The sequence below is a fragment of the Ambystoma mexicanum genome, chromosome 7p (genome assembly GCF_040938575.1).
Source record: "Ambystoma mexicanum isolate Mex_15411 chromosome 7p, UKY_AmexF1_1, whole genome shotgun sequence".
Lineage (NCBI taxonomy): Eukaryota > Metazoa > Chordata > Amphibia > Caudata > Ambystomatidae > Ambystoma > Ambystoma mexicanum.
This window is the reverse complement of record NC_090939.1, coordinates 912,021,079-912,047,396: the sequence shown is the minus strand read 5'-3', so window position 1 is coordinate 912,047,396 and position 26,318 is coordinate 912,021,079. Positions and strand designations below refer to the sequence as shown.

General features: G+C 43.0%; 1 protein-coding gene across 2 annotated transcripts in view; it reads left to right on the top strand.

Moving 5' to 3' along the window:
- EPHA3 (EPH receptor A3) overlaps positions 1 to 26,318 on the top strand; it is a 908,976-nt gene that overhangs the window by 718,403 nt on the left and 164,255 nt on the right. For both annotated transcript variants that reach the window (XM_069637202.1, XM_069637201.1), the window contains exon 12: positions 22,270 to 22,331. In XM_069637202.1, coding sequence (XP_069493303.1) covers positions 22,270 to 22,331 — 62 coding nt within the window. The remainder of the gene's footprint in view (positions 1 to 22,269; positions 22,332 to 26,318) is intronic.

Genomic DNA, 26,318 nt, shown 5'->3' with positions numbered 1-26,318 from the left:
TTTTTCAGTGAATCAGTAAATATAGTTCAGTATGCACTGACTGGCTGTTGTGGCCATACATTAACAAACCATTGTCCCTCTAGAGCCTAGAAGAACGCACCGTTCCCTCCATTCTACTTTGCCACTCACCAGGAATACATTACAGCAAATAATAACATGAACATTTGAAAAAGTGTGTGTCTTTCATCATGACAACACAAATAAGTTAGAAAAGCAGTCATGCATTAGGCAGCCACATCGGGATCCAGACATTTCGGTGTGTATGTTAATTATTTTTATTTATGTTTATTGTGTTTAGCCTACAAAAATAAGCTTTCACAAAAACAATAATATAGAACAAAAACAGAAAGTTAAAAGTCCTTAAATCTTGCAATACAAAGAAACAAGACAAAAGACATTGCTACACAAAATTAATAACTTTTAATCGAAATTCAACAGTTTATTCAATTAAATTCATCCGTAAACAGGGATTAAAATTCAGTTAATTTCCCCAAGAAAACACTTTAAAAAAGCATACAACACCAGAATTAGTTTGTATGTTAATTACATCCCAAGCCGCTAATTTCTTCACATATGTTAAATGGCGCACTTAGAAGGCAACCTTACCAGTATATTCATGTCACCTATTTATTACCTGTTTCATTTGAAAAAGTTCATTTTTCTGGTAACTAAATTCTTCATGCAGTATTTTGCACTTTTCAGTCACAGTTACACACAGTTGTATTTCATGACTTAACGTGGCTTTCATTCTGATGTGCTCACAGCATCTCCCAGAAGAACACGCGCTGTAACATTCCGCATCACTAATGGACTGTATTGTTCTGTCGCAATGTGTAGGCTCCAATTAATTGATACTATGCAACCATGCGCACATAAAGAAACTTTACAGTCATGAATTTGTACAATAAAAAGTACCAGACACACTTCTTAAAAGTAGAGAAAGTAATCTCATTATTTAGTCAGAATTCCAACGTGGCCAGTGCAGTCTAAGGAGTGTAATTGCACCTAGTAAAACCCCCCAAGAACACATTAAAAAGCTTCTCGAATTGTACCTACTGTGTGTTCTCTTTCCTTAATAGTGCAAGGTGTGTTTTCGGAAAGCGCATACCGTAATCTGATCGGAAGCAGTTTTTACTGTTTAGTATACTACACCTTATTAAGAACAATACTAATACAACACCACATAGTCCCAAAGGTTCTGTTGCAATGATAACCTGACATCGCCAATGAGATAATGTGAACCGGAATAAGTTCCCTCTGACCCACATCCGTTATTGCCACGTCGAATTACTCCCCCGTCTCATATTTGTTTCTGCGCAGTGCTTTCCCTCTGCAGAACTCTCAAGGGTGTCTTATACGCAGCCGCTTCGAAGCCCAGCGCACATGTTCTGCTTAGTTTACTAATAATTTACAACAATTTGTAGCCGGTTTGTGTAATAAATTTCAGAGCTGCCGTTGACACCGGTTGTTAGCGTGTATAAATGGCCGCGCTTTGACAAATGGGCATAGAAAGCGGCCTTAAAGATACAGGGTCCGCGCCTGGCAGCAGCTGTGTCTGATTAAAAGCAGACTTCCGCGCGACGTGAGCGCGGGCCTGCTTTCCAGGCTCTCGCTGTTCACGAGGCAGAAAGAATGGGGGTTTTCAGCACGTAAAATCTTACCTCATAAGAAACATTTTGCAAGGCGAGGTGTTTGGCAAGGCAGTCATGTACACGATTCATCAAAGTATTACTATAAACCCCAAACAGGTGATAATTGGATTTTTTTCCCTTCTGTATGAGCAATACGATGACGCCGGATTTACTCTTAAAGCGGCAATTTACGATTTGGCACCTCCCCGACATAACACTGCAAAATCAGGTTTATAAGTTGAACAATTAAAGGAGCGCATGTCATGCTCCAGAGTTCTCAAAAAAACAATTTGGAATTAATACACCTGAGGGCCTTATTATTGTACCCTCTTGGTGCAGTGCTCGAAGTGGGCGGGAGCGGTCATGAGTGGTGCTCCTCTCCTTTTAATTTTTACTGTTCCTATACTTTTTTTTAATAAAAGAATCCGTTCCGGAATGGGTTCATTTTAAAATAAAAGTCTAGGAATAAGTTGAAACTAGCACTTTCAATGCACTGCACTGAACATTCCCTTAAAGAGCAGGCGCATGTCTTTTGGGGTTTGTATTGTGTGTGGGATGGGGCGTAGTGATGGGGTTGGCTGGGAGTGGGTGATGGCCAGTAGGGACCATAGTTCCACTACTTCTTTCGTGCACTTCGACCACTGTCTTGGTGGCGTACACAGAGTAGTTGACTGCATTCTTGTGACATTGGGCCAAAGGGCGGAAAGTGCCGCAACATAGTAGAGTTACATCAGCTTAAGAAACATGGGCGTCAGCCAAGGTTTTGCGATGCGATTTTAATTAATATTGTTCTCAATGTAAACAGTGGCGTTTCCAGATTGCGCACTATTGCCAAACCGTCCTATATTTCGACCTGGGTCTGTGTGACTATGTTCACATTGTTTGTAGTTTTTTAGAATGTATGGTCAGCTCAGTCATGATGTGGAAACAATGCACCACCTTGTTCTAAGCACCGGGGATACATTGCTTTATAATATGGCTGTGCAGTATGAATCGTAAACACACACAAAGCACATCTACAGTCGTGGCTCTCACACGATGGTCATCTCCCTTAATGCAAGCTAATAAAAGCCTTTTAGTGTATGTCAGATCACTTACTGTTCCATGTAAGCTTTAATAAGAAACATGAAAAAAACTGGCGAGAAGTGTGATTGTGCAGTGGTGTCATTTGCAAGCATGAGTACAGCTGTTCATGTTATTTATTCTAATCTTGGGTTGTATTTAGCTTCTAGACATCCAAGGATTTTACCCTTATCTTATTTTTATATCCCTGAGGATTTTTATCCCGTTCGCATTGTGAATAGCGTAACCCGGAAGCCTTTGCAGTGCATCAGGCTTCTGGGTTCAGATCGTGAACAGAGGCATCTGGAGCCTGCTGTAGTTAATTGGGGTGTTGGGCGGAACACAGGGCACAGGGACAGTGCAGGGAGAACCCTCTGAAAGAGTCCGGGAGACGGCTGGTAACAAAAGTCAGATAGTGCTGATGTAGCCTGTGCGGTCTGGAATCCATAAGGTCGGTCGGTTATCCTCTATGTGCTGTTCAAAGCACAACAATGAACCCAGATTGTGCACTAGTTCCCCCTCAGAGACTAATATAACAATTTGAGGGAGTGTTAGTTGCGTGGGTAGACATAAAGATGGGCCTAGATCAGGCTTTATACTCACCAAGAACAGATTTGAGGTGTGCGCCACCTTAGAGGAAGTGGATTGACTAAGTTGCAGGGTTATATTGTCAATGTGTGGCAATGTGGGCTGTTGCCTGCTTGCCATAGCAAAAGCTGCAGGAGGGTTATTCCCTTTGCAGAGAACAATCTTTGGTAACTCTCATTTTTGTCTTGGAATATTGGAAGGGCATTCGACAAACTGGTATATCCCGACATACTAAGCCACCCTGAGTAAAAAACGTGGACACTTAATGATATTAGTCTTGATGGTTTTTGTGCATATTAAATTAAAGCTGCTAAGGAAGCCATCTGTAGATATTTTGGAGGTATGACTAGTCTTTAAAAAAACATCAATTGATTGTTTAATTATTCCACTGTGCCGCAATGTATGTTTTTGGCTGTTTTTATCATTGAGATTTGGTGATAGGGAGAATTTTTACATGTAGTTAACTTTTATAATAGTCCTTAGGAAGCTGGGAATGCCAACAGGTTAACGACTTTTAAAACTTTTATGTGTTGTATATTTACGTTGGAACAGATGGCCAATGTGTGGGTAAATTGGGAAGTGATTTTAATTTTAAAATTGGTAATGGCCCCCCGGATGACCTTTTCAATCAATTGGAAAATTGTTTACTTTGTATTCCACAACCCCAGAAGCTTGACCGTTGCACTTGCTCCAATGGTCTAAGGTTTTACTCCTGGTTAATGGAATGACGTTTCCGTTCTACTATTGTCCATTGGCCCGATGATACTCCTGTAAAGTTTACCTTTTGTGGTCACCAAAGGAGCACTAGTATTATTTAATCGTGTGTCCCTACAGTGCTATGGCCATATGTAGAGGATTGTTATGTTTTAGATGACCATTGTAATGATCACAACCTTTGCTCTAAGGATTAAATGTCAGGGTCAGATGTTTCAAGGCAACAGATATGTCCACCTCGCTGATGCAGAATTAACTTCAGCACACAGAAGAATGACATGCGTAGCTATTGATCAGTCCTCAATTCAAGAGAGTACTGCCAAGTCTAACTTAACTCAGTTCAAAATTGCACATGACCAAGAGCAATATTAACTTACTTTTAGACTCTTATGACTGACTAACGAGAGGGATCTCAGCTGTCTTTTGTAAAGAGTGCTCCTCTTCTTTGGGGTCTAACAGTAAAGGCTGGGTCAATAAATAATCTAGATTGACTAAGCTTGGACTGGTTTCCCTATTGAAGAGACAGGCTTTTGTTTGACGTAAGATCCAACTAGCCAGTGAGCCTTGGCAAATGTTGTTGAGGATCCTTCTGTACCAGGAGATTTTGGGAACTGAAATCTAATGGTCCTAGAGACTCTTGAGACTTGAATGGTCTTGAAACCAGTGTTGAGGATCATGTCGAAACAAAGCATTTTTCCTCTTTTTACATGCTCCCTTGTACAGCAGTTGGAGAGAACAACTTGATGGGGCAGGCAAAGAACCAGTTGGCATGTAACATTCCTCCAGCCTTACAGGACTCCTTTGTGAAGTACATGTGCTTAAGCAAACCAGGCACTCAATTACTTTCAGAGCCCTGATGGCACCCCGACTGACCTGCTACGATATGTAGTTGATATCTCTGCCCCTTTATTGACAATTACTTGAATTCTAAGGCAAAAGTGTCCATATTTCCCTTGTCTTAGAAACAAGATATAATTCTACCTTTTTTTTTTTTAAAGAATGAGAGAATTCCCTGCAACATATAGGCCCACCCCCCCTTTTCAGAATCACTTTTCAATATTATTGGGAGGGCTCTTCTCTTGAAAATAGAGCAATTAACATCTGTCAAAAATCCAGCTAGGATTTGCTCAGGCTTGGGGACATTAAATTGTTACCTAATCATTACTAAGTAGCCGTAGAAAAAGCATGAGACAATTTTTCTGGCTCTCATGGATTCACGTTCAGCATTTAATTAGGTAAATAGATCAAAATTGCAGCAAGAGATTCAGACATTGAACTGCCTGACCGATATGTTGAAAATTCTTTTTCAAATGCACCAGGACACCATGGTTTGTGTAAGGAGTGGATGGAAAGGTAGGCGTAACCATATTTTCCAGCTGATACGGGAGTACGACAAGGATGTGTTCTCACTCCATTACAATTTTAAATCATTGGTGTATGGTCGCTTGTAGAAGTTGCCACTGATGCACGCAAAATAGGGGCTATGCCCATACCGGTTTTGGCTTATGCAGACCACATGGTGATAATTGCAGGAACGCCACATGCCCTACAATTCAGATCTAGAGGTGAATACTGCTAAATACTGCCAAATCAGATGTGTTTCTCTTTCAACTAGACAAAATATGGATTTAATTACTGACTTTGCAGATCAACCATAGCACTAGCCCAGTGGTGATGGAATTTGACAATCTTGGAATTCGATTTTCGATAAGATTTAAAGGTGATTGTCACCCACCTAAATAAAGGTTGATATTGAAATGGGTTTTGGGCGGTAATTGACGTTTTGTAAAAATGTCTAAAGCCCTGTCCACTCACTTGATATTTGAGGAATATAGTATGAAAATCAATGCTTTGCCCAAACATGGGGCTACACTTTGGGGATTCATGGATGCATCAGTGCTGCAATCAGTGAAGGGTGGTTTTCTTGAAACAGTGCTTCGTCTTCTTAGATCAGCTTCCACATTTCTGGAGATGGGCCTGCACTGCAACCAGCTTTGCTCGGGTTCTGAGCCTGGAAAAATTGCAAGGCAAATCTGACCCAACATATCATCAAATCCTTAATACGAATCTCTGCATCTTTGTCCCTCCCATGGCCGCAGCATGTGAAACAATTTTAAATCATTCATTTTATATTTTCTATTGAGGAAGGAGAAAGTCAAGAATTCATGAATTCCTTTAATGGTTGCCATGCAATTTTAACAAACAATTATATACAGGAGTACCTAGTGTGGATAACATGGCCATATTAGATGCCCAGTTACTAGAGCTAGATTTCATTGTGTACCTTTAAGATCTGTATTTGTTATATGGAAAAAGAATGCCCAAGATGCTGAGAAAAACAGCTGGTTCTGCCACGCAACCTGTGAAGACCTATTGGATTTAATTTTGTTGTCCTTCCTATTCACATATAAGATCAAAACCGTTATCTCGGATATTAAGGGACGCTGGTTTCATTTAATGACATCCAGCACTGTGCTATTTACTGATGCCAGAGAACCCATTAATTGGCGGTGCCCTACTATTTTACCTTTGTCAAGCATTAAAATCAGGATAGGCTATTTGTCGTTTTAAATATTTGTTTGCATAGTTTTTTTAATGGACGCGTGCTTCCACGAACTAATAGTTTGTATTGCAATGCCTAAAGAATTGGCATTCATATTTACTTTTTGGAAATGTCATATTTGGTAAAAAATGGAAGATGGTGTAAACGACTGGTAATGTGATTAAGGGGATACAAACCGCCATAACGTTGACTAGAAATGAAGTTTTTTGCCTAAAAGAAAATGAATACGCATTATTTGTGTGCACAATCATTAATGCTTTTGAGGATGTCAATATTCTGTCTCTGTATACATAGTGTAAATGGTGGTCTAAAAGATAAAATCATGTAAACCATCCAAAAGAGGAAAAGGGAAGGAAATAAAATTAAGGCGCATCAAATAATAAAATGCATCTTCTCGTTTGACGTCTTCTCATGCATGTTAACAGCCTTAGGGAGGCATCAAAAGGCAAGATGTTTTACTTCTAAGAACTGTTAGATACCCCTGGAGGGTAAAGATTAAGAAAAAGAACACTGTTTTGTGCCACTTCTGCAGCCCAGTAGCTTCCAACAAGTCAATGTAATACAACAAAGGAGGTAAGAGGTAAGAGGTGGAACCCCTGACACACAGCTGACTTCTAAACCTTCTGCTTGAAAATTATGAATGACATCAGCAAAGGACCAATGGCAGATTGAGTCTGAAAAGTGCCATGATATCTGCAGAACATTACCAAATATGCATGCCTGCCCAAACGCTATCCCCCTCTCTCCATACACCATAGCATTAAGAGTGGCCCATAAGTAGCTCTTAAGTGCCACCTATGAGCCAAAACTAAAGAGATTTGGTGTTCAAATACTATCAGCACTCAAATATGTTGGTACTGAATCACATAATCTTATATTTTGATATTAAATGCAAACATTTTCTGAAATACATATTTTACAGGAAAAAAGCATTATAACAATATCAGAATGAGGGCATCGTACTTTTGAAGTATGACCTTTCAAACTACCATTGTAAATATCCTATAATACCTTTACAAACATAGCATAATTGTACTTTCTTGCCGATCACTTCTTTGAAGTCTTCTATTTGTGACCTCACAAGTAGACAGATATATCATAATCCTCTCGCTGACACATTACAGCTAACAGATTATAGTATGGTCTGCTAGGAGAAATGTCAATCAACAATTACTCACACACAGCGACTCTGATCAGACACATCTGTTAGTCTTGGGGCCAATTTTCCTCTTAGTAGTAGGGCACGTGTGCATTAAATCATAGTTGCATTTTCTAGAATCCAAAGACAGCCTTTCTTTTTGCTGCTACATCTATCCTACTAACAAGACATGTATTGATGGACGTACGTGATTTGGTCGTGGCAGAATTCTTCGAAGCGGAATTGACCGTGGTCAATTTTGTAGCAAATCCAATTCAGCCGGGGCCAAATCTGGCAAAACTTTGCCCCCCCTCCCTGTTCCCCCACTACATCCCACTACATCCCTCCACTTCCCTTTTGGGCGTCTGCTTCTTCTCCTGACCCTGCAGCGCCAGTTCCGTCCCTCTAACACAGGTAGGATCCGACGCCACAGAGTTCCCTTTTCTCTTTTTTTTTCTTTTACCTGTCCCCTCACCTCCAAGCCATAGGAAGCGGAGGACACCCCCGCTACCCCCCAACACCATCAATACCGAACATAGAGCACCAAAGAAATCTTTGCCATTTGCAGGGAGCTAGAGACACCTACCCCTGCCCCCAGAACTTCACCAAAGACAAAGCCTGGTGTGATGATATACAAACAGCCATGAAAAATAAATTGAGCCTGCTCCAAAACAAAATATTAGCCACCAAGCAAGCCCTACCCAACACGCACACCCCTATCCCACCACCAGCCCCGGACCCTCCCCAACCTTTTTCATTCAAACCCATTCTAGAAAAAGACATCATCAACATAATGAGGAACATCAAACCTTCCAACTGCAAAGGTGATGCCTGCCCAGCCAAAGAATGCACTGAAGCGCTTGCTCCCTTCCTTACAGTCTTTGTAAACTCCTCATTTTCCACAGGGAAAGTCCCCGCCTCCCTCAAGGAAGCCTGGGTCTGCCCTCTCTTAAAAAAACCAACTCTCGACCCCACATCCTCCAACAACTATAGACCTATCACCACTGTCCCGTTCCTCCTCAAAATACTGGACAAAGCAGCCTACCTGCAGGTTCAACACTTCATTGAAGAGAACAAACTCCTAGGACACCGCCAATCTGGCTTCCGCCCCAGACACGGGACTGAAACTGCCTTACTTGACCTGAAAATCCAGAGGGACGATGCCAGAGACATGGGCAAACCTGCACTTCTCTTACTTCTCGACCTATCAGCAGATTTCAACCTCGTTGACCATGACATCCTATGCCACCACCTCTCCTTTACTGCCAAATTCTCCCCTCAAGCCACAGCATGGATCACCTCCTTCCTACAAGACAGAACCATGCAAGTATTCTCTGACCTAGCATCCGCCTCACCAACTATCATACTCTACGGTGTGCCCCAAGGCTCCTGCCTCTCACCCACCATCTACAACATTTTCACACGACCCCTTTTCCTCATCCTCGATGCCATGGGCATTTCATATTCTAACTATGAAGACGACACACAGATTCTCCTCACCCTCACTGGCGACTATGACACTGACTCCATGACCCTCAACATCCTCCACAACACCATCCAAGCCTGGATGGCAGACAATGGACTATGCCTCAACTCCGACAAGACTGAACTCCTCCTGGTAGGCTCACCCGACACACTGAAAAACCTAGACTCCCAATTCCGCCATTTCACCATAGATTCCATAAAAATACCTGTCTCAGAATCAGTCAAAACCCTTGGAGTCTACTTGGATTCCAACCTATCCATGGATAGACAAGTCAACGCTATAGCGTCTGCGGCTGCATATCATGCCAAACTAATCAACACAGTCAGGCCCTTTCTCTCCAAAGAAAACTTCACAAACATAGCCAGAGCCATCACTGGATCTAGGCTTGACTACTGTAATGTACTTTTCCTAGGCACCTCCAACAAAAACCTAGAGAGGTTACAAATCAAACAGAACAGTGCTCTCTGGGCAGCCCAAGGCATTGCCAAAAGAGAACACATATCAGAGGCCAGAAAACTAGCCCATTGGCTCCCAATAAAACAAAGAATCATCTTCAAGACTCTGACACTGACCCACAAGTGCATTCACCTTACTGCCCCTGACTACCTCTCTCAAAGGATCCACCCCGTCTCCTCTACTAGGCCAACCAGATCACCATATACAAACATGCTGTCTGTGCCATTAGTAAAAAAGCTAGAGCGGGCGGATCCAGCTTCCCATATCTCACACCCACCCACTGGAACGCCCTACCTCCACACTGCGAGTTGAGACCTCCCTCACTGCCTTCCGCAAAACCATGAAAACCATCTTATTCACATAAGTTGCGCCGCACCAGTTGTATCCATATCATCTTCATATGTTCCTACTGCATAAACTGTATTGCAATGACTAACTGTACCAACCAAAATATCAGTTTTATGCCTTGTAGTATTCATAATGTACCACTGAATGCCACTATGCCTGTAACTAAGCACTTGCAAGTAACAGCGCCTCAATGCCCATGGGCTGCTAGCGAGCTATATAAATTTAAATAAATAAATAAATAGGAAGCGGGGTACACCCCTGCACACCCCGCCTCTCATGTTCGTCATTGATTACCAAATGTGATTGAATTTAATCGATCAAATGGTACTGGCCGAATTCGGCCAGATTTATCATCTGATCAATTAAATTTGAACACATTGGGTAATACCGCATTGATAGCTTCAAAAGGAGAATACATGTTGTAGTCTTATTAGAATATGGGCCAATGCAATTTTGTAAATCACCTTACAGTGTGGTTCCTGTACAAAACAAGCAACCAATGGCCACATGATTTATATAGCACAGAACTACTCACTGAAGTATAATATCTGTATAATGTGCATTAGATGGTTATTATTCTGCAATAAATGCAATTTTCCATCCTGATTACATTCACAGACCCCTCAACCTTTAGCCTCACAATTTATCATATTAATAGCACGCTTTGATAGCATAAAATAACTTAATTTTAGTGGTTCACATATTCTTGGTGCAATTACCATTTTTCTTACAAGTGAAAATAAAAATGTGTTAAGAATCCCCGGAGCCTCTTTCTCCTACACTTGCTTAGTCATTTACATTTATCTCAAGGAAGATGCTGATCCAAGGGAAATGTTACTTAAAGGTGGCAATCTATGTGATGTGAATAAAGACACCACGGGCAAACATATGGGTACAAACGAATGCAGCGCTAATTAAGTAATGTATACAACGTGACACTATTTTTAAAACATAAAAAGACAAAAGTGTAAGCTGAACTTGGCGGGTTGGGTGCAGGAGTCTGCCACATTCAGCACTCCAGCTGGTTTGAACTTGGACTCCCACATCTCCTTACCCTTTTAGTTCAACACATCTGGAGAGACAAGGATAGCAGACCATAGGATGTGGTCCAACTTTGGCTGTAAATAATAGAGATGCAGTGCTATAATGTTATGTTACATGGGATCTGCATAGAACACCCATGCCATTTACACAATCTGGTAGCGCTGATTGGTGCTGTGCAGAATTGTTCAGGAATAACTAAAAACACCCGAATCCGGGGTTTGGGGTTGCGAGGACATATTTCCTTTCAAACCTTTCTGGATTTTTGTTTTTGAACCGTTTGTGGTTAATCCCAGTGTCATCAAGTAGGACCCTGTGTGGGAGGGCATGGTTCTGCCATCTCTCATTGGTCTTTCCAACATGATCTACTGGGACCTGACAGTCCCCTAGAGGGCAGTGAGAGTTTCCTACTTTTTCTTTCCTATTTCCTGGCACTTTGCCCCGGAAATAGAAAGAATGCTGTTTCACTTCTTGGGCTGCTGTGGCGGGGAGGGAAACCACACAGAGGAGCGGAGGGAGAGGGCATGCGGTTGCTTTGTGGATGTGAGAGTGGGTTGTTCAAGCTGTCACAGGTGAAGAGTCACTGATCACCAAACATTTGGACCAAGGACACAAGAATATTCATTCATCAACTCTTTACCAGTTTCCACATACTTTGAATTCCTGATCTCTGCTGGTAAATATCTGAGGGTCGGCGAGGGGATGTTACAGGTGGTCACTAACGTAGAAGACTTCCCTCTCACCTTCAGTGTCATGCTTGTGTGGTCCTGGAATGGGGTTGGACACGGCAACCTGGTAGTTGGGTTGATGAAGGGATATTTGTGTGTCTGTGAGAGTTCCTGTCTGGTAGCGTCCAATATGGAATTGAAGTGACATTACGGCACTGCAGCTCCTCAAAGGAGTGGGGTTGTTTGTACCAGTGGGGTGCAAACAAGTCCTGGGCTGTAACAAGGGGCAGTGAGGGGGGTGGTGTTCAGGTAACGTTAGGTGATCATTTGTGCATAATAAGTGCCATTGAGTATGACATGGCCAAATAATGTGTCCTTGGAGCGTACATACTAATGGAAAAAGGGTGTGTGTGTTTAAGCACACAATGACATGCTATATAGCAAAACAAATTGGCAGAATATAGTAGGATTCCCTTTATCGTACCCATCTGCATGGTATTGCTCCACATCCAATGTGTGATGTTGCCTCTACCGGTTACTAGTGCAAAGAGTGTTTTCACTCTCGCTATATTTTGTAAGGCTGGTTCCGCTGCTGTTGGGGTAAGTGAGGTGTTTGTGGGCAGTTTCAAAGGGCGAGCCCCGGCCAAATGATTACAATTTGGAGATCCAGAAGCATGTGTCGGTGAGAAAGAGCCCCCATCTGATGTGAAAATCGCTGTCCCCCATTTAATCCTTTAGAGAATGTTGGGTTGGCAGGCTAAGACCCATCTCACACCCAGGGGTGTTGCTAGGTCTGGAAAAGGTCCGGGGCTATGCTTATGTCAGGACTGTCGGGACTGGGGGCTAGCTAGCCTTTTGGTTGTAGCCCCTGAGGTTTTATCCACGGCTACAACCAAAAGACCTGGGGCTATAGCCCCCTCAGCCCTTCCTGGCAAAGCCTCTGCTCACACCTCATCAACTTTGCACACATGCGTTCCCTGATGTGGCCACCAGGGCCTTTTGCTCATTAGGGAAATAATGACCCCAGGGCAAAGAGTAGAATGTTGTCAGCTGTCTATCTAGCTGTCACACCTGTTACATTAACCTTTGATCTTTTTGCTCCAGAACACAGAATGTCATCTGTGAAAAAACATTCCCCTCACACATATCACACACAGCTGTAGGCTGCTCCTTTACAAGTTATCTCCACTTATCTGTATTGAGGCAGCTCTAGAGGTGACATGGCAGAAGAACCATGTACATAGAGAGCTTTGCAACCTATAGCCTCCGCCAAGAATCACCAATGGGGACTCCAGTGAGTGAACATTCGGACGGACACTTAAACCATTGAGTCATAGGGTCTGCAGGCCGTTTGGTGAAATTTGCAAGGCCAAAACACCGGTCCGATAGCACAGCGAGTAGAGCTGTTGCTTTGACATCTGTGCCATCGTGGGTAATAATAAGCAGCACTCAGATTCCTCAGGGTTTGTAGCGCTATATAAATGCTAAATTATTATTATTATATGGTGTTCACAATAATTCTGGCTGCTACTTAAAGGTCTCTGCCGGACCTCATTGCAAATCTTAGCTTAAGAGATGGAGAACGACCCCTGTCACAACCCTCTGGGACGAGAAACATCCTCGCAAACAGAAACCCGCAAACGGGAACAACGTCTTTGCATCACTGGAAGCTGACTGGTGGAAAATGGAGTCTGCCCATGGCTTCAGCGAGCAGCACAGGCAGGCAGTCACAAGCAAGACGTGTACTTGTCCTGGATCCGAGAATGCTACTGAACCGAAGAAGGGGGTGCATTACTGGAAGGTCAATCTGATGCAGAGCACGACATTTGAAAAGTGGATGAAAGATTTCTCAAAAATGTCCTGACGTGTATTGTGTGACATCAGTCTGCCTAGTGGAGGCACCACAGTTGCAGGATGGTACAGAAGGCATATAATGCACGCTTCAGATGGGGTGAACTCTCCGAGAGCACCCAATCTAAGGATAAGCCCAGCGCAGATAGTCCCGCTGCTCAAAGGCAAGATTTGATTAGTTGTCAGCAACAAACCTTCCTTCTCATCGCTGGTAAGATAGCTCAGTCGGTTAAGCGCTCGTTGCTGTGATCTGTGTTTGAGCTACAGGTCGCAGGTTCAAATCCTGGTAAAGTTGACTCAGCCTTTCATCCTTTCGAGATCGATTAAGTGAGTACCAATTTCAATTGGGCAATAATAATGATACTAATGTATACAAATATGTGCCATGTAAAGCGCTTTAGGAAAAAGTGCTATAAACATCAAATTATTATTCTCCACAGGCTCTACTTTTCAAGAGAGCTAAAAGTCTATAGAGAGCTGGTTGGGGTTTACACCACAAGCAAGTTGTGCACCTTCTCCAAAAGGCAACTGCCCAGATTCAGTAAGAGACGCCTCCTTGCTCATAAAACCTTTTTGCACTACAAATGAGGTTGCTTGCCATTTAGGGGAGCAGTCTCTTGCAGAGGCTCTCTGGACTCTGAAATGGATTTAAAAAAAAAAGAAATGAGGCTCACCATTCTTACACAGGCACACAAAAATATGTAGCTTTCTTCCTTCGTATGTGAAACCTCTACATATGTCTAAGGTGGAGGACATGGCAAGCTCCATATATGCTCATGTCAATTCACCAACTTTTATTTGGTCACACCTCTTGCGACGCTCGTGTTGATGGTACGCATTTGACACCCACTGGTTTTACTGAGATCCAGTTATAATGCTCTGTTGTGTTAAATGAAACTCAGGGAGAGGGTTAGTCTGAAAGGTGAGGGAATTGGGCATGAAAGACAGAGACAGAGCAAATATTAAAGGTGAGGAAATTAGCTATGAAGACTGGGAGAGATCAAGTGTCATGAAAAGAGGACATTAAATATGAAAGATGGGCTGGCTAGTTATCAAAGGTCAGAGACTCAGAAATGGAATGCACGGGGAGGGCAGAGGCGTTGCAGGGGGCGGGGACGCTGAGAGGGTTATAGCCCCTGGTCTTTTGGTTGTATCCCCGGATAGAAGCTCAGGGGTTGCAACCAAAAAGGCTAGCTAGCCTTGAGTCTGGACAGTCTCAAAAGTAGTGTAGCCCCAGATCTTTTCCAGACCTAGCAACACCCTTGCATGTGAAAGATGCTGAATTGGACATGGAAGACCAGGAGGGGTCGATTGCATTAGATATGGAAATGTTTTGTTATATTATGTGGGATTTATATAGATTATGGTGTGGTCCAACCATCGCTGTGAAGACCAGACTGGCAGAGTGATATTGGCATTTAAGCAGGTACCACCAGGAAGTGGACACCCATGTCCTCTGCAAATTGATTTTTTTTTGTTGTTGAGGGTATGGATATGAGCATTATTAAGAGTTAGCTTTTTCCAAAGTTCTACATTACTACTACCATATTGGATTGGGATTCAATTAAAATAGTAATCTATCGCGTTGACCTCCTCGGAAATTAAAAGTGCAATAAGTTATTTTGATTTATAAAGAACAATGGTGAGGCAGAATTATCATAGTCCCAAGAGGATAGCTCAGCGGCAGCGTGCTCGACTTGGAAACAAGACGACACGAGCAACACAGGTTCGATCCCTGGGTCCGCGCTTAGAAACCTCTGGGTATTAAGCGCGTTATAAATATTGTGATGCTCATGATGATGGGAATGGAGCAGGTATTACAACATTCAGATTATTCATTTCAATTGGTTCTGGTGATGAATTATTTTTATCATCACAATTTGGGGGTTTCTGGTTCAAGGTGTTGTTCCAAAGTCTGTTTTGTGGCATCTTCTCTTCTGAGGATCACTCTGGAGGAATAAGACACACAGGGGTAGAAAGGACTGAGGTTTAAGATGTGAAAAAGTGGAGTGATAAGGATGACTTGTGAGCAAGGAGGAGGGATGTAGCCGTATGAGGGTAAGTGAGGAGTAAAAAGCGAGGTATGAGGAGTGAGCAGAATGAATGCGGGAGAGACGTGGGCAGTGAATATCAAGTATAAGGATGACAGAGGATGAAAAGTCAGCAGGCTGAGTAAGGACTGAGGTATGAGGAGTGAAGTGGGGGACTGAGGTATGAGGAGTGAAGAGGAGGATTGAGGTATGAGGAGGTCTGAGAAAGGAGGAGGATGATTTAGGAGGAACAAGAAGTATTGAGAAGAGGTGAAGATAAGGAGTGAGCCATGTGGCGTAAGGAGGATGACTGGTGATGGGGGGATGAGGAGGCCAAATAATGAGTGATGAGGCTCAATGAGGTATGAGGAAAGGCAGGCATGTTTGATGACTGAAGAAGATATGTAAGGACTGAGGAGGGGTAATGAAAAATTTGGATGATGAGTCAGAAGGACAGATTATAATGTCCTAAAATGAAGCATAAGAGGGAGGGGGGGTTGATTGAAGAGTTGGAATGAAGAGTAAAGACTGATAAGTGAGGAGGATAACTGAGGGGTGAAAAGGACAGGTGAGGAGGAAGAGTAAGGAGTGAGGAGAAATGACAATGTAAGAAAAATGATGCTGTAAATCGAGTTTATGGAGTTTATTTTCCTCCTTTGCAACCATTTAAAAAAAGGCTAAACAAAGACTGTGTGAGTTAGTCCAGGCTCCTCATCCAAATACATGTAGGACAAAATAGAACACTACCCTCCCAGCTACCCCCCTGTGTCCGACTCATGCAAAGCATCTGTAAATCCAATGGACAATGCAAGATGGCAGGCACTTTCCTGTTGCATCACTCTCAACAGGGTCAGAAATTAGGATTAGATGAGCAGCAGCTAAAACAGGCTCCTGGGTGTAAGGTATCACCAAGTAGGCAGGAGCTAGCTCTGAGGAATCAGGAGTGACTACCCATCACACCAAAATTCTAACTTCCACACGAGATTCACACTTTAAATGTACCTATTATCTGTGGCCCATCATGTTTAAATGTGTACTAGTTGTGTCCTAATTTTTCTTTATTGACAATTCTCAAATATGAACGAATGTCTCATATGCTTGTCTGTAACACACCAGTTGGCCCCGGGAGCCAAACGTAGCTCCTGGTAGCTGTTGGTTTCAAGCTAACCAGGCTCTCCTAGGTTAGAAACAGGAGCTAAATAGCTCCCAGCAATGTCTAACCCTGCAAAGCCATTAGGCAGTCTTCAACAAGGCACAGCCTTTTCCACTGCCTGCTCACTGGAGTATGCACTGGGGTATTCTGATCATCCTCTTTTGGATGGAGAACACAAACTCCCCCATCACTTGTGATAGACAGCAGTCGCTCTCAATGTGGCAGCAGCGTGGTGTCCTTTGGATAAAACGCCTTACCTGAATAATAACTCAAAATCAAACTTGATTTCGGCCGTGTAGGCTCACGCCTGTAAATGCCACTTGCTATGTCATGCACTTGTCAGTTACCTCATTCCTTGCTAATTGCTGTTATGTCAGCAATGCGTATTATATTTGTATGTAAAGGAAGGATCAGGCTCCCAGGTGCTGCATCAGGGCCTAGACTCATTTAACGTTTGCAGTGCGTGCTGTACAAAGTACAGTCAATATTAACTTAATTATTTCCCTTGACAAGCTTTTAACAGAAAACATATCATACGATGTTCACCTCACTGCCTTCTGACACTTGTGCTTCCGTACAACACACGTGTAGTTTGTATTACTTCAATGCGCTTTGCAGAATAATGGAAACATTAACTTAAGTGCTCTAAAAGTTTACATTGACATGTGCAACTATGTTAAGCTTCATGTGGCAAACAATATGCTTGAATCTTTTAAATATTTCCAAATAATATTTCGATATTTAACATTTACAACATTGTTACGTAGGAAATGGGAATGAGGCACGGACAAAAAGGGGGCAATCGTTCAACGTGTTGCTAACCTTTTCGCTATGTATACATCTATTTATTCCAATGTAATATGTCCAACTGTCTTGTTTTTGTGAAAATCTACACCTACTATGAGACCACCCCACGTTTATGCTGGAAGCAATAGGCATAGTGATACTATGCCAATAATGCACAGGCTTCACAAACTCTTTAATATCCTGCAAGACCCGCAGGTCTAGTAACTTAGTTTACCTACTCCCCCTAAGAGAAATGTACTCGACACATGGCGACAGGTGACAAAAAGTATACTAGTGTTTCTGTAAAGTTATGCATGTCGCCATAGGTCCATTTCATCTTTGGTGCACTGCTGCCACAAAGAGGCCAGCCACAAACAGTGACATTTATTTAACATATACTGCAAAATGGGTTTGCAGTAAATGGTAAATGAAAGTTTCAAACTTTGCAGAATAGTATTATATTCTCCAGCAAGTTTGAATACCATGCAGTGCCACCCAGTATGGCCATTAAGAGAGTCTAGTTGATGCAGTGCAGACAGGAGAGAGGGCAGAGTTATAGTAATCAGGGGGGAAGCACCACAGAAGGATTCTGCTATCTTTGATTCTCCCTAGTGCTCCGACACTTCCAATGCCCCCTCCCCACTTCCTGCAGACAAAGCAGTCTGGGACTTACATCACAAGGTAGCAACCAGCACTAGACCCCTTATAGAATTCTAGAAAGGGATCAATTCACTGTAGCAGTTCATCTATTTGAGAGGGTCATCCTGCACCCCATTGAATCATATTTGGACCACTGAATTTCGCCTTTAGCTTTATAGGGAGTACAGTCTTTTCCAAAGTCCGACCCATAGAGGTGATGAATAAGGCTTCAAGAAGGGTTGAGACCCCTGCCCCCAACCATTCCAGAGGAACATTTGGCGTGTTCTGCTAGCTGGACAAAGCCTACTGCAAGCAAAGACTTCTGGTATCCAGGGACCTGCTCACTAGAGGTGACAACTTTTGCAAGTGCTCTCTGGAAACCGTTAAAGATCCACGTTGGCAGTGGATACTCTGTATAGTATCCCCTTAGAAGTCAGGAACCAGCTTTGGACACAGTTTTCACACTTCTATCTGTTTTTCAAGGAGGCTCAAATGCTATGAGATGTGTTGTAAGTATCCTGAGCTGCCGTTGACACTCACTGCTTTTCGATCTGCTGTTGAGCCATCAAGCCGTTGACTTGACCCACTACCTACCTGCACTCCAGCCATTTGTGAACAGATCACAACTGAAGAAAGGCATCACATTTCTGGACCTCTTTGAGAATACTCGACTGATTCAAGACATCGACTACCTGTTATTCGCCCATTCGAGCTGATCACTGCTGCAAGACTGCATCACATCACTGGACTGTCGCAAGGTGACTAGACTAGCTTGACAACCAAAATCCATTGGGAACAACTAATTTGAAATGTCTCAATGCCAACTCGACCCATTATAAAGTGCCTAAAAGCCTGGCTCAATTATGTTGTGCCCCAAGAGCAAGCCTTTAAGGCATTTGAAGTCATTCTCTCCCCCTAGCCTGACTCGTAGGTTGGTAGTGATTTATAGGACCCCACTCTCTATGTTTTTAAGAGTCATCCTCTGTAACTTGGATTTTACTGCTGAAATGAATGCCTTTGCACCCCTGCCTTTAGAACCAGAGTGCCCCCTCTGATTACAAAGACTGGATATTTGTAGTTAAATTCTCCTATGTTTATTGAAACTTGGTTGAACATTCGTTTATTTTGGTACCACAGCACTATTGTTGTGTGGACTTCTGTGCTAGCGAGCCCTGTTCAGGAGCATAGCCTGTCCTCTGCCTACATTACCACAAGAAGCGTAGGAGGCTTACATGTCAGGCTATGCCTGTCTCACCTTTGTGATTGGGATCACTTTTGGTTGAGTAGTAGTGTTGCACTAACTACCAAGTGTATCCATTACTCATCCCTGTACTCCTGCAAAGTAGTATTCATTTTGAAAAAGTATGTGTGAAAGAATGCAGCACATGTGCAGAAAGAGATAAAGGAAACTGAGCTAGGAAGCTGATATTGTTTGTTAGTGTGTCACATCAGTTGTGGGAAAGAACAGTCATAGGTTTCACAGGACTTTAGGTATGACCGACAGAAGTTGCAGGTTTCAAATAGAATTGCTTTGGTGGACCATGCTTCCAAATAGTTTCAGGTGTCTTTGGTAGATAAAATTACCCCAGCGAGTATCATTCAATTCAAGTCCTAGAGGAGTCTTTCATCAGAGAATAATACACTGGTTGTATAGTGTTTGTTTACAGTAGTCAGCTTGTCTCACGAGAGATACAGAGGTATTTAAAGGAGCAGTAATTACCAATTGTTGGACAGCATACACATTCCAAGGACAATGTGTTGGTTGAGCGTATGAACTGTATAATCAATTGAATTGACAGTTGGCGTTTGCAAGTGGTATGACTTTTTTTGTGTGATCATATAGTCCCTGACAGAGACACACCTTGTGGTAATGGCTGGCACACAATCCCAGAAGATGGGGGCAAGTTGTCCTTGGTCTGATCTTTATTCTTCTTGGATGCCAGGAGGAGTACAGTGTGTTGAGGTATCATCCGAAATGGAGGAGCATGTCAGAAATGTCCGAGTTTATTACAGAGGAACATAGGATTCCAAGGCGTGGATGAAGGCCATTGATGTTACTTTGGGAGGCACAGTAAGGAATATAGATCCCATTTAGAGTTCTTAAAGTGCAATCAGTTTTCATCAAATCCTTGAAGGTCAAGAAGGCAGACATGGGCTGTGTTGGGACGGAAGGTGGGAGGAGATGAAGTAAGAATCGCAGGGTTATATCACACAGGAAGCTGGCATGAGATACAATGACAACTAACATACGCAGTGGTAGGGAGGCTTTCTCCTTGTTTGAAGAGGGAAAACTACTAGGCAGGGATAATTGGCAAAAACACCAGGGTGGGGAAGTAAGGCATCAAAGACTGGAGTAGAGGTTGAGCTGCGTGTTCTCTCTGAGAGTATCAATGGATCTACATCCTCAGGCACTGGACTGGAAAGGACTGTACTCTCTAAGCATATTGGACCTGTTCCGTATTAGTAAGGAGATATATTTGTATGTATGTACCCCCAGAATAAAAAAAACCCCAAAAACAGGGTTTCTGGCGATGTAAAATCCGGCGATGAAAAGTACCACGACCAAAAATAGGTCAGCGAAATCACGTAGAACCCTTTATCCTTCCATCTTTGTGGGTTTTCATCCTATTTCTTGCTGTACTGAGCAATAAACTCATCACCCTAATGTCATATCAGCTACATTTTCCTAAATTGTTATAATCCTCAGCCATGATGTGAAGAAGGGTCATATATAGTGTAAGTGCATTACTTGCCAGAGCACTTGTGATGCCATTCTCATTGCCTGGGACTTTATGATACATGGCAGCCTGCAATGCCGGTGTAAAAGCATGTAAATGATGTTCTTATTACATGCTAGTTTTGACATCATGATTGACCTTTAATAAGAAAATGGCATCACTACTTGAAATACCTTCAACTATCCCTGCGTAAATACCTCCCCTCTCGAGCCCTTTGCTCCTCTTCTTCTAACTCCCTCAGGGTTAGCTGTTTTGCTGCAAACAAACAAGCTGGGGGTAGATCTCTGTCTTTGGCTGGGGCCCTCTTTGAAACAGCCTCCCGGCCATCTTGAAACTTGAGGAGAACCATCTCTGGTTCCAGAAGCACCTCAAGGCCTTCCTCTTTGCCTCTGCATTTGCCCCCCTTCTCCCCTGTTGATCTGTTTTCTCTCTTGGCATTGTGCACCTGGCCACCCTCTGTCATTCGGGCTCTGGTACATGCTCACCCTGCCACCCTCCTGCACTGCCTCTGGGCCACCCATTGCACTGGGGTCTGTATTCTGTACCCATACAGCCCCCCTCAAACATTTCTTCTGCACTTATCAGATATAACCTATCTGACTAAACTATCACCTGCCACCTGCTGGTTGCACTACCATGGTTTATCGCCTTTATTTATTTATCTATTTGATTTAGTATTTATTCTGTACTCTCCTCTGTTCTGCACTCTCCACTTCTCCCCCCTTCCATGCACTTTCCCCCTTTTCCTTTTTCCATGCAATTGCGCTTTCTTAATTTAGAAAACATACTTCTCTGCTTTTTGATCAATTCCCTAGATGGAGGAAGACACATCATAAAAGGCATGTGTAAAAAGATATTTGGCCTGTTAAAGTCTTACAAATAAACAAATGAAATTACCCCACACTGTTTGTGTAGGCCCTCTAGGCCTGTAGAGCTAAAACGTTGAGACTTCCGCAAGATGTAGAAATAATACTGAGAGGCCAGATGGGACTGAATTTCAAAAGGTCTGTACTGCAGAGGACTTCAGAATGCGATAGGTTGAGATTACATTGATGATTAATAAAAATATATGTCCGATATCACAGAACATAATGAAATATACTCAGATGCTTACATTTAATGCCTCTCATGTTGTACCATGCCAGTGTCAAAAATAATGATGTACATTTCTCATGACGCAGCAAATTAAGTCAAAGGTAAAATAAATGATGGAACTAATGTAATTTAATTTTCACTCTTCATGGGTAATTGGAGTGCTTTAACATCCTTTTAAACTACTGTTTATTTATAAGCAATTTAACAATGTAGTAAATGTTGAAGATTAAAATATATTTATGACATTTATGCATACTATTCAATGATTCCATTTGTTTTCAGGTAAACCGGTAATGATTGTTACAGAATACATGGAGAATGGGTCACTCGACAGCTTTCTGCGTGTAAGTACATAACTGCGTCAGGTCTACATGTGAGAACAATGCTTTATCTAGCGTAATATGGTTGTGCCTTGCTTTAAAATGACATGCATTTTTTGTTATAGTATTTGTTATATAATTAGGTGGGAGGAAAGAGATCTTCATAGCCCAACTAATACATTTCGGGCTCCTATCATACGATATTTTGCTATCTGTTTAATTTGCACCGTTCGTTCCCTTGCCCGCCATATTCTCCCCACCTCCAGATCCTTCCCCCCCACTCCACACTTACCTCTTTGTGCCAGCAGCCAGTGTCACCGCAGCTGCTGTTTCTTCTCCGCTCGACTTTTTCGGCTGCCATGGAAAGTGAAGAGGGCCTCTGTCTAGACCCACACCTTCCGATTCCATGGCAGCCATCTTTGTACAGTATTTTCTTTCTCTGAGCCGGAAGCTGCGTGGCACCCTTTTCACAGAAAGAAAATACATTCCTGCAAGCCCTGTCCCAACCCTTGGGATGGGTGCCTATGGCATTAAGCACCCGTTCCAAGCTCGGGCCTTTAACTCGGTCACAGGGCATTATCACCCATTCCAGTCCTTCTGTTCCTCCAATGTATCATTCCTATGGGCTTCTGTGGACAAAATGGTGTGGGTTGCTAGAACACCCTGTTTATTTGCTTCTGCTATGACCCATAGCCCTGGATCTTCTTTCAGGAAAGGCAACATAGGGATACATGAAAAAGCTTGATGGTACAATTAAACGTTAGGTACATTCACCCCCTGACCCTGTTTCATGTTGGTAATTGCAGCTTCCATAATGCCAGTCACAGCAGTTTCCTGTCCCACAGGAATAGCTGAATCAATCTATTTCTTTGTAAACTCCTTGTGTAGGAATATGTGGGATAATTGAGAGAATGTAATTGATCATTGGATCCTTTGAGCCACAGTTATATTAACAGCATTTACTTTGCCCCAGGAGATGACTTCAGAGCCGACCATCTCTCCAGATCTGATTTCAAATCAGATGTAGCCATGGCTAAGTTTACTTTCATAATTTCACTCGGGTCTTTTGTGAGCCAAAAACAGACATACTTCATCTTTTCATCACACCAGCTGAAATCACAGTCTGACATCCTCCTTATGGCAAGATATTTTGAGAGGGATAGCCTCAGACGTAGCCCAATTTACTTTGTATCCAGACATTTCCCCAAACTCATTGATCTTTCCCATCAGAACCGGCAGATTCTGCAACGCCAACAATATGTCACCTGAATTCAGGCATTTGTTTCTGTTCTATTCCTCCACCGTTAACAACCTTTATTTTCTCAACTTCCCTAATCCATTGTGCCAGAGGCTCCATGGCCAAGACAATGATTAGTGGCCCTTGCCTGGTTCCCGTCTTTAAAATGATGTTCTCTGATCTGAAGCCATTAGTAACAATTGAAGTGATTGGTTTGCAATGCAACAACCGGATCCATCGCATGATGTTAACGCCAAACCTCGTCTTCTTTAATGTTCTAAAGAGAAACAGGTGGCCAAAATTCTAGTCTTACCCTGCTCCATCAGCACTTACATCCTGGTCAACCAACCATGAGCCACAGAACCATATTTGTAAAGTACATCCTGATGTTGGTGAGCCAGTCCATGAATGGCTAATGTAAAGACTGCTTGCTATAACTCCTCCGCTCTCATGCAAACAAATCCAATCCAAAGACCTAGAATTTGGTTGTGGCGTTGTCCAAATAATGTGACACTCTGGCTGTGACGTCTGCTGACACTATGGTGGAGTGTGCAGCCAAAGACTGCTGAGATAGCCTGCTAGTTGAGGCTTGATGCAGCTGATGGGAAACTCTGGTTGTAACATCTGCTGATGTCATGTTGATGTGTTCCACAGCAGCCTGCTGGCACAGTTCCTTCCTTGTCCCTGTGTCCCTGGAATCCTCTCTTGAGTGCATCATGGTACCTAAAGTTCTTGTTTGCTCTTCGCTGTGCCCTGACACTGTCGTCCGCTTGCTCATTCTTTTCTCCACCTCACACAGAGCTGGAGTCAGTATGTTATCTGTGCTGACCCAACTGTCAGCTGGTACGGCGGGTCCAGTCCCCTTCAACTGTGCCTCATGCCTTTTGACTAGTTCTCCTTGGCTCCACTTAGTTGCCTTTTCTGGAACTGTTACCGTGCCCCAGAGGTGGCTTACTGTATTACTAGAGGACACATGAGGAACCCTCTTGCCCCTAGCTTGGTATTCTTGATCCTCACCCAAAGTCCAACCTTTATGGTGTCAGTACATATTTATTTATTGGGTATTTATAATGCACCTGTACAGCAAATGGTGTTTCCAGGCAGAAGAAGACAAAGGAGGGGTGTATGGGGGTGCAGTGATGAGGAATAACAAAAACAGTCCTACAAGGCCTTAACATTCGTATTGTGAAATTGCAGTAGCAAGAAGTACAAGGGAGTGGGGAAGGTGAGGGGAAGTGCTGGTCAGAGTGGAACACGCTAATGATATTTATTTTAGCATATATAGCAGTGCCAAGAGCCTGAGGTCTCACAGCACTGGTAACATTAAGTGCAATTGACAAGTTAAAGGAATCATGTTTTGTCAGAGATGCACCTCATGGTACGGGGGGCTACCTCAGGCAAACAGATACAAGAGTGACAAAATATTGGTAAATGCAGAGTCTGGAATGGCCACGCCTCAAGGTGCGGGGGGCTACATCAGGCAAACAGGTACATAGGTGACAAAATATTAGTAAATGCAAAGTCTGTAAAAACCGCGCCTCATGGTAAGAGGGGGCTACATCAGGCAGACAGATACAAGAGTGACAAAATATCGGTAAATGCAGGGTCCATATGTGTAATAAGGGTGCACAGTTTGGAAAGCCTCACCTGTTGGTGCGGGGGGCTACATCAATTATGCAGCTACAGGTAGGTAAAATGCAACGTTTATAAGGGTGCACAGTTTGGAAAGGTTCGCCTCTAGGAGTGGGGGTTACATCATGTATGCAGTTACAGGTAGGTAAAATGCAACATTTATAAGGTTCACAGTTTGGAAAGCATCAACTCTAGGTGCGGGGGGCTGCATCATGAAGGCAGTTACAGGTAGGTAAAATGTGACATTAAAAAGAGTGCCAGGGTTTGGAAAGCCTCATCTCTAGGTGTGGAGGCTACATCAAGTATTCAGTTACAGGTACGTAAAATGCAACATTTATAAGGATGCACAGTTTGGAAAACCCCACCTCACAGGGGGCTACATCATGAATACACTTAAAGGTAGTTAAAATGCAACATTAATAAGAGTGCACAGTTTGGAAAGCCTCACCTCATATTGCACAGATTGTATTGTATTGTATTGTATTGTATTGTTTATTTGATAATGCGCACAAAACCCAGGGGTAGCCGGGCGCAGCAGGTACAAGGTTACTTAAGCTTGGGTTACATACAGAGTATAGACGAAAAACAACATAACAGTGCAGTAAGAACATATCATTACACGCCGTGTGGAAGAAAAAAAACTAGCATATTATAGTTTTGAGGGAGTGTACAGGTGTGGGTATGAGAACAGAATCATATTAGGCAACGGTATCGTGGTCATTGTGTGCCACGAGAGTTAGTTGTCGTTTGTCCAGAGCCAGTTTTTTACCTTGCATCTAAAATTGGAATAGGGTAAGTTGGCTCTCAGCGCAATGGGCAGTGCGTTCCAGGCCTGGGCAGCTTTGACAGGGAAGCTTGCTCCGCCCGCTTTGGAGCGTCTGAATCTAGGGGTTTCGAGCAGGAAGTGGTTAGTAGCCCTAGTATGGTGCCCGGATGATTTTCTAGTCAGTCTGGCTGAGATGTAGGGGGGAGCAGTGTTGTTGAGCCCTTTATGGGTAAGCGATAGTGTCTTGAGCAGGACTCTGTCGCTAATTTTGAGCCAGTGGTGGTCTTTCCTAACGTTTGAAATATGTGCTTTGCGGGGTATGTCAAGGGCTGCTCTAAGAGCGTTGTTTTGAAGGATTTGCATTTTATTTATGATG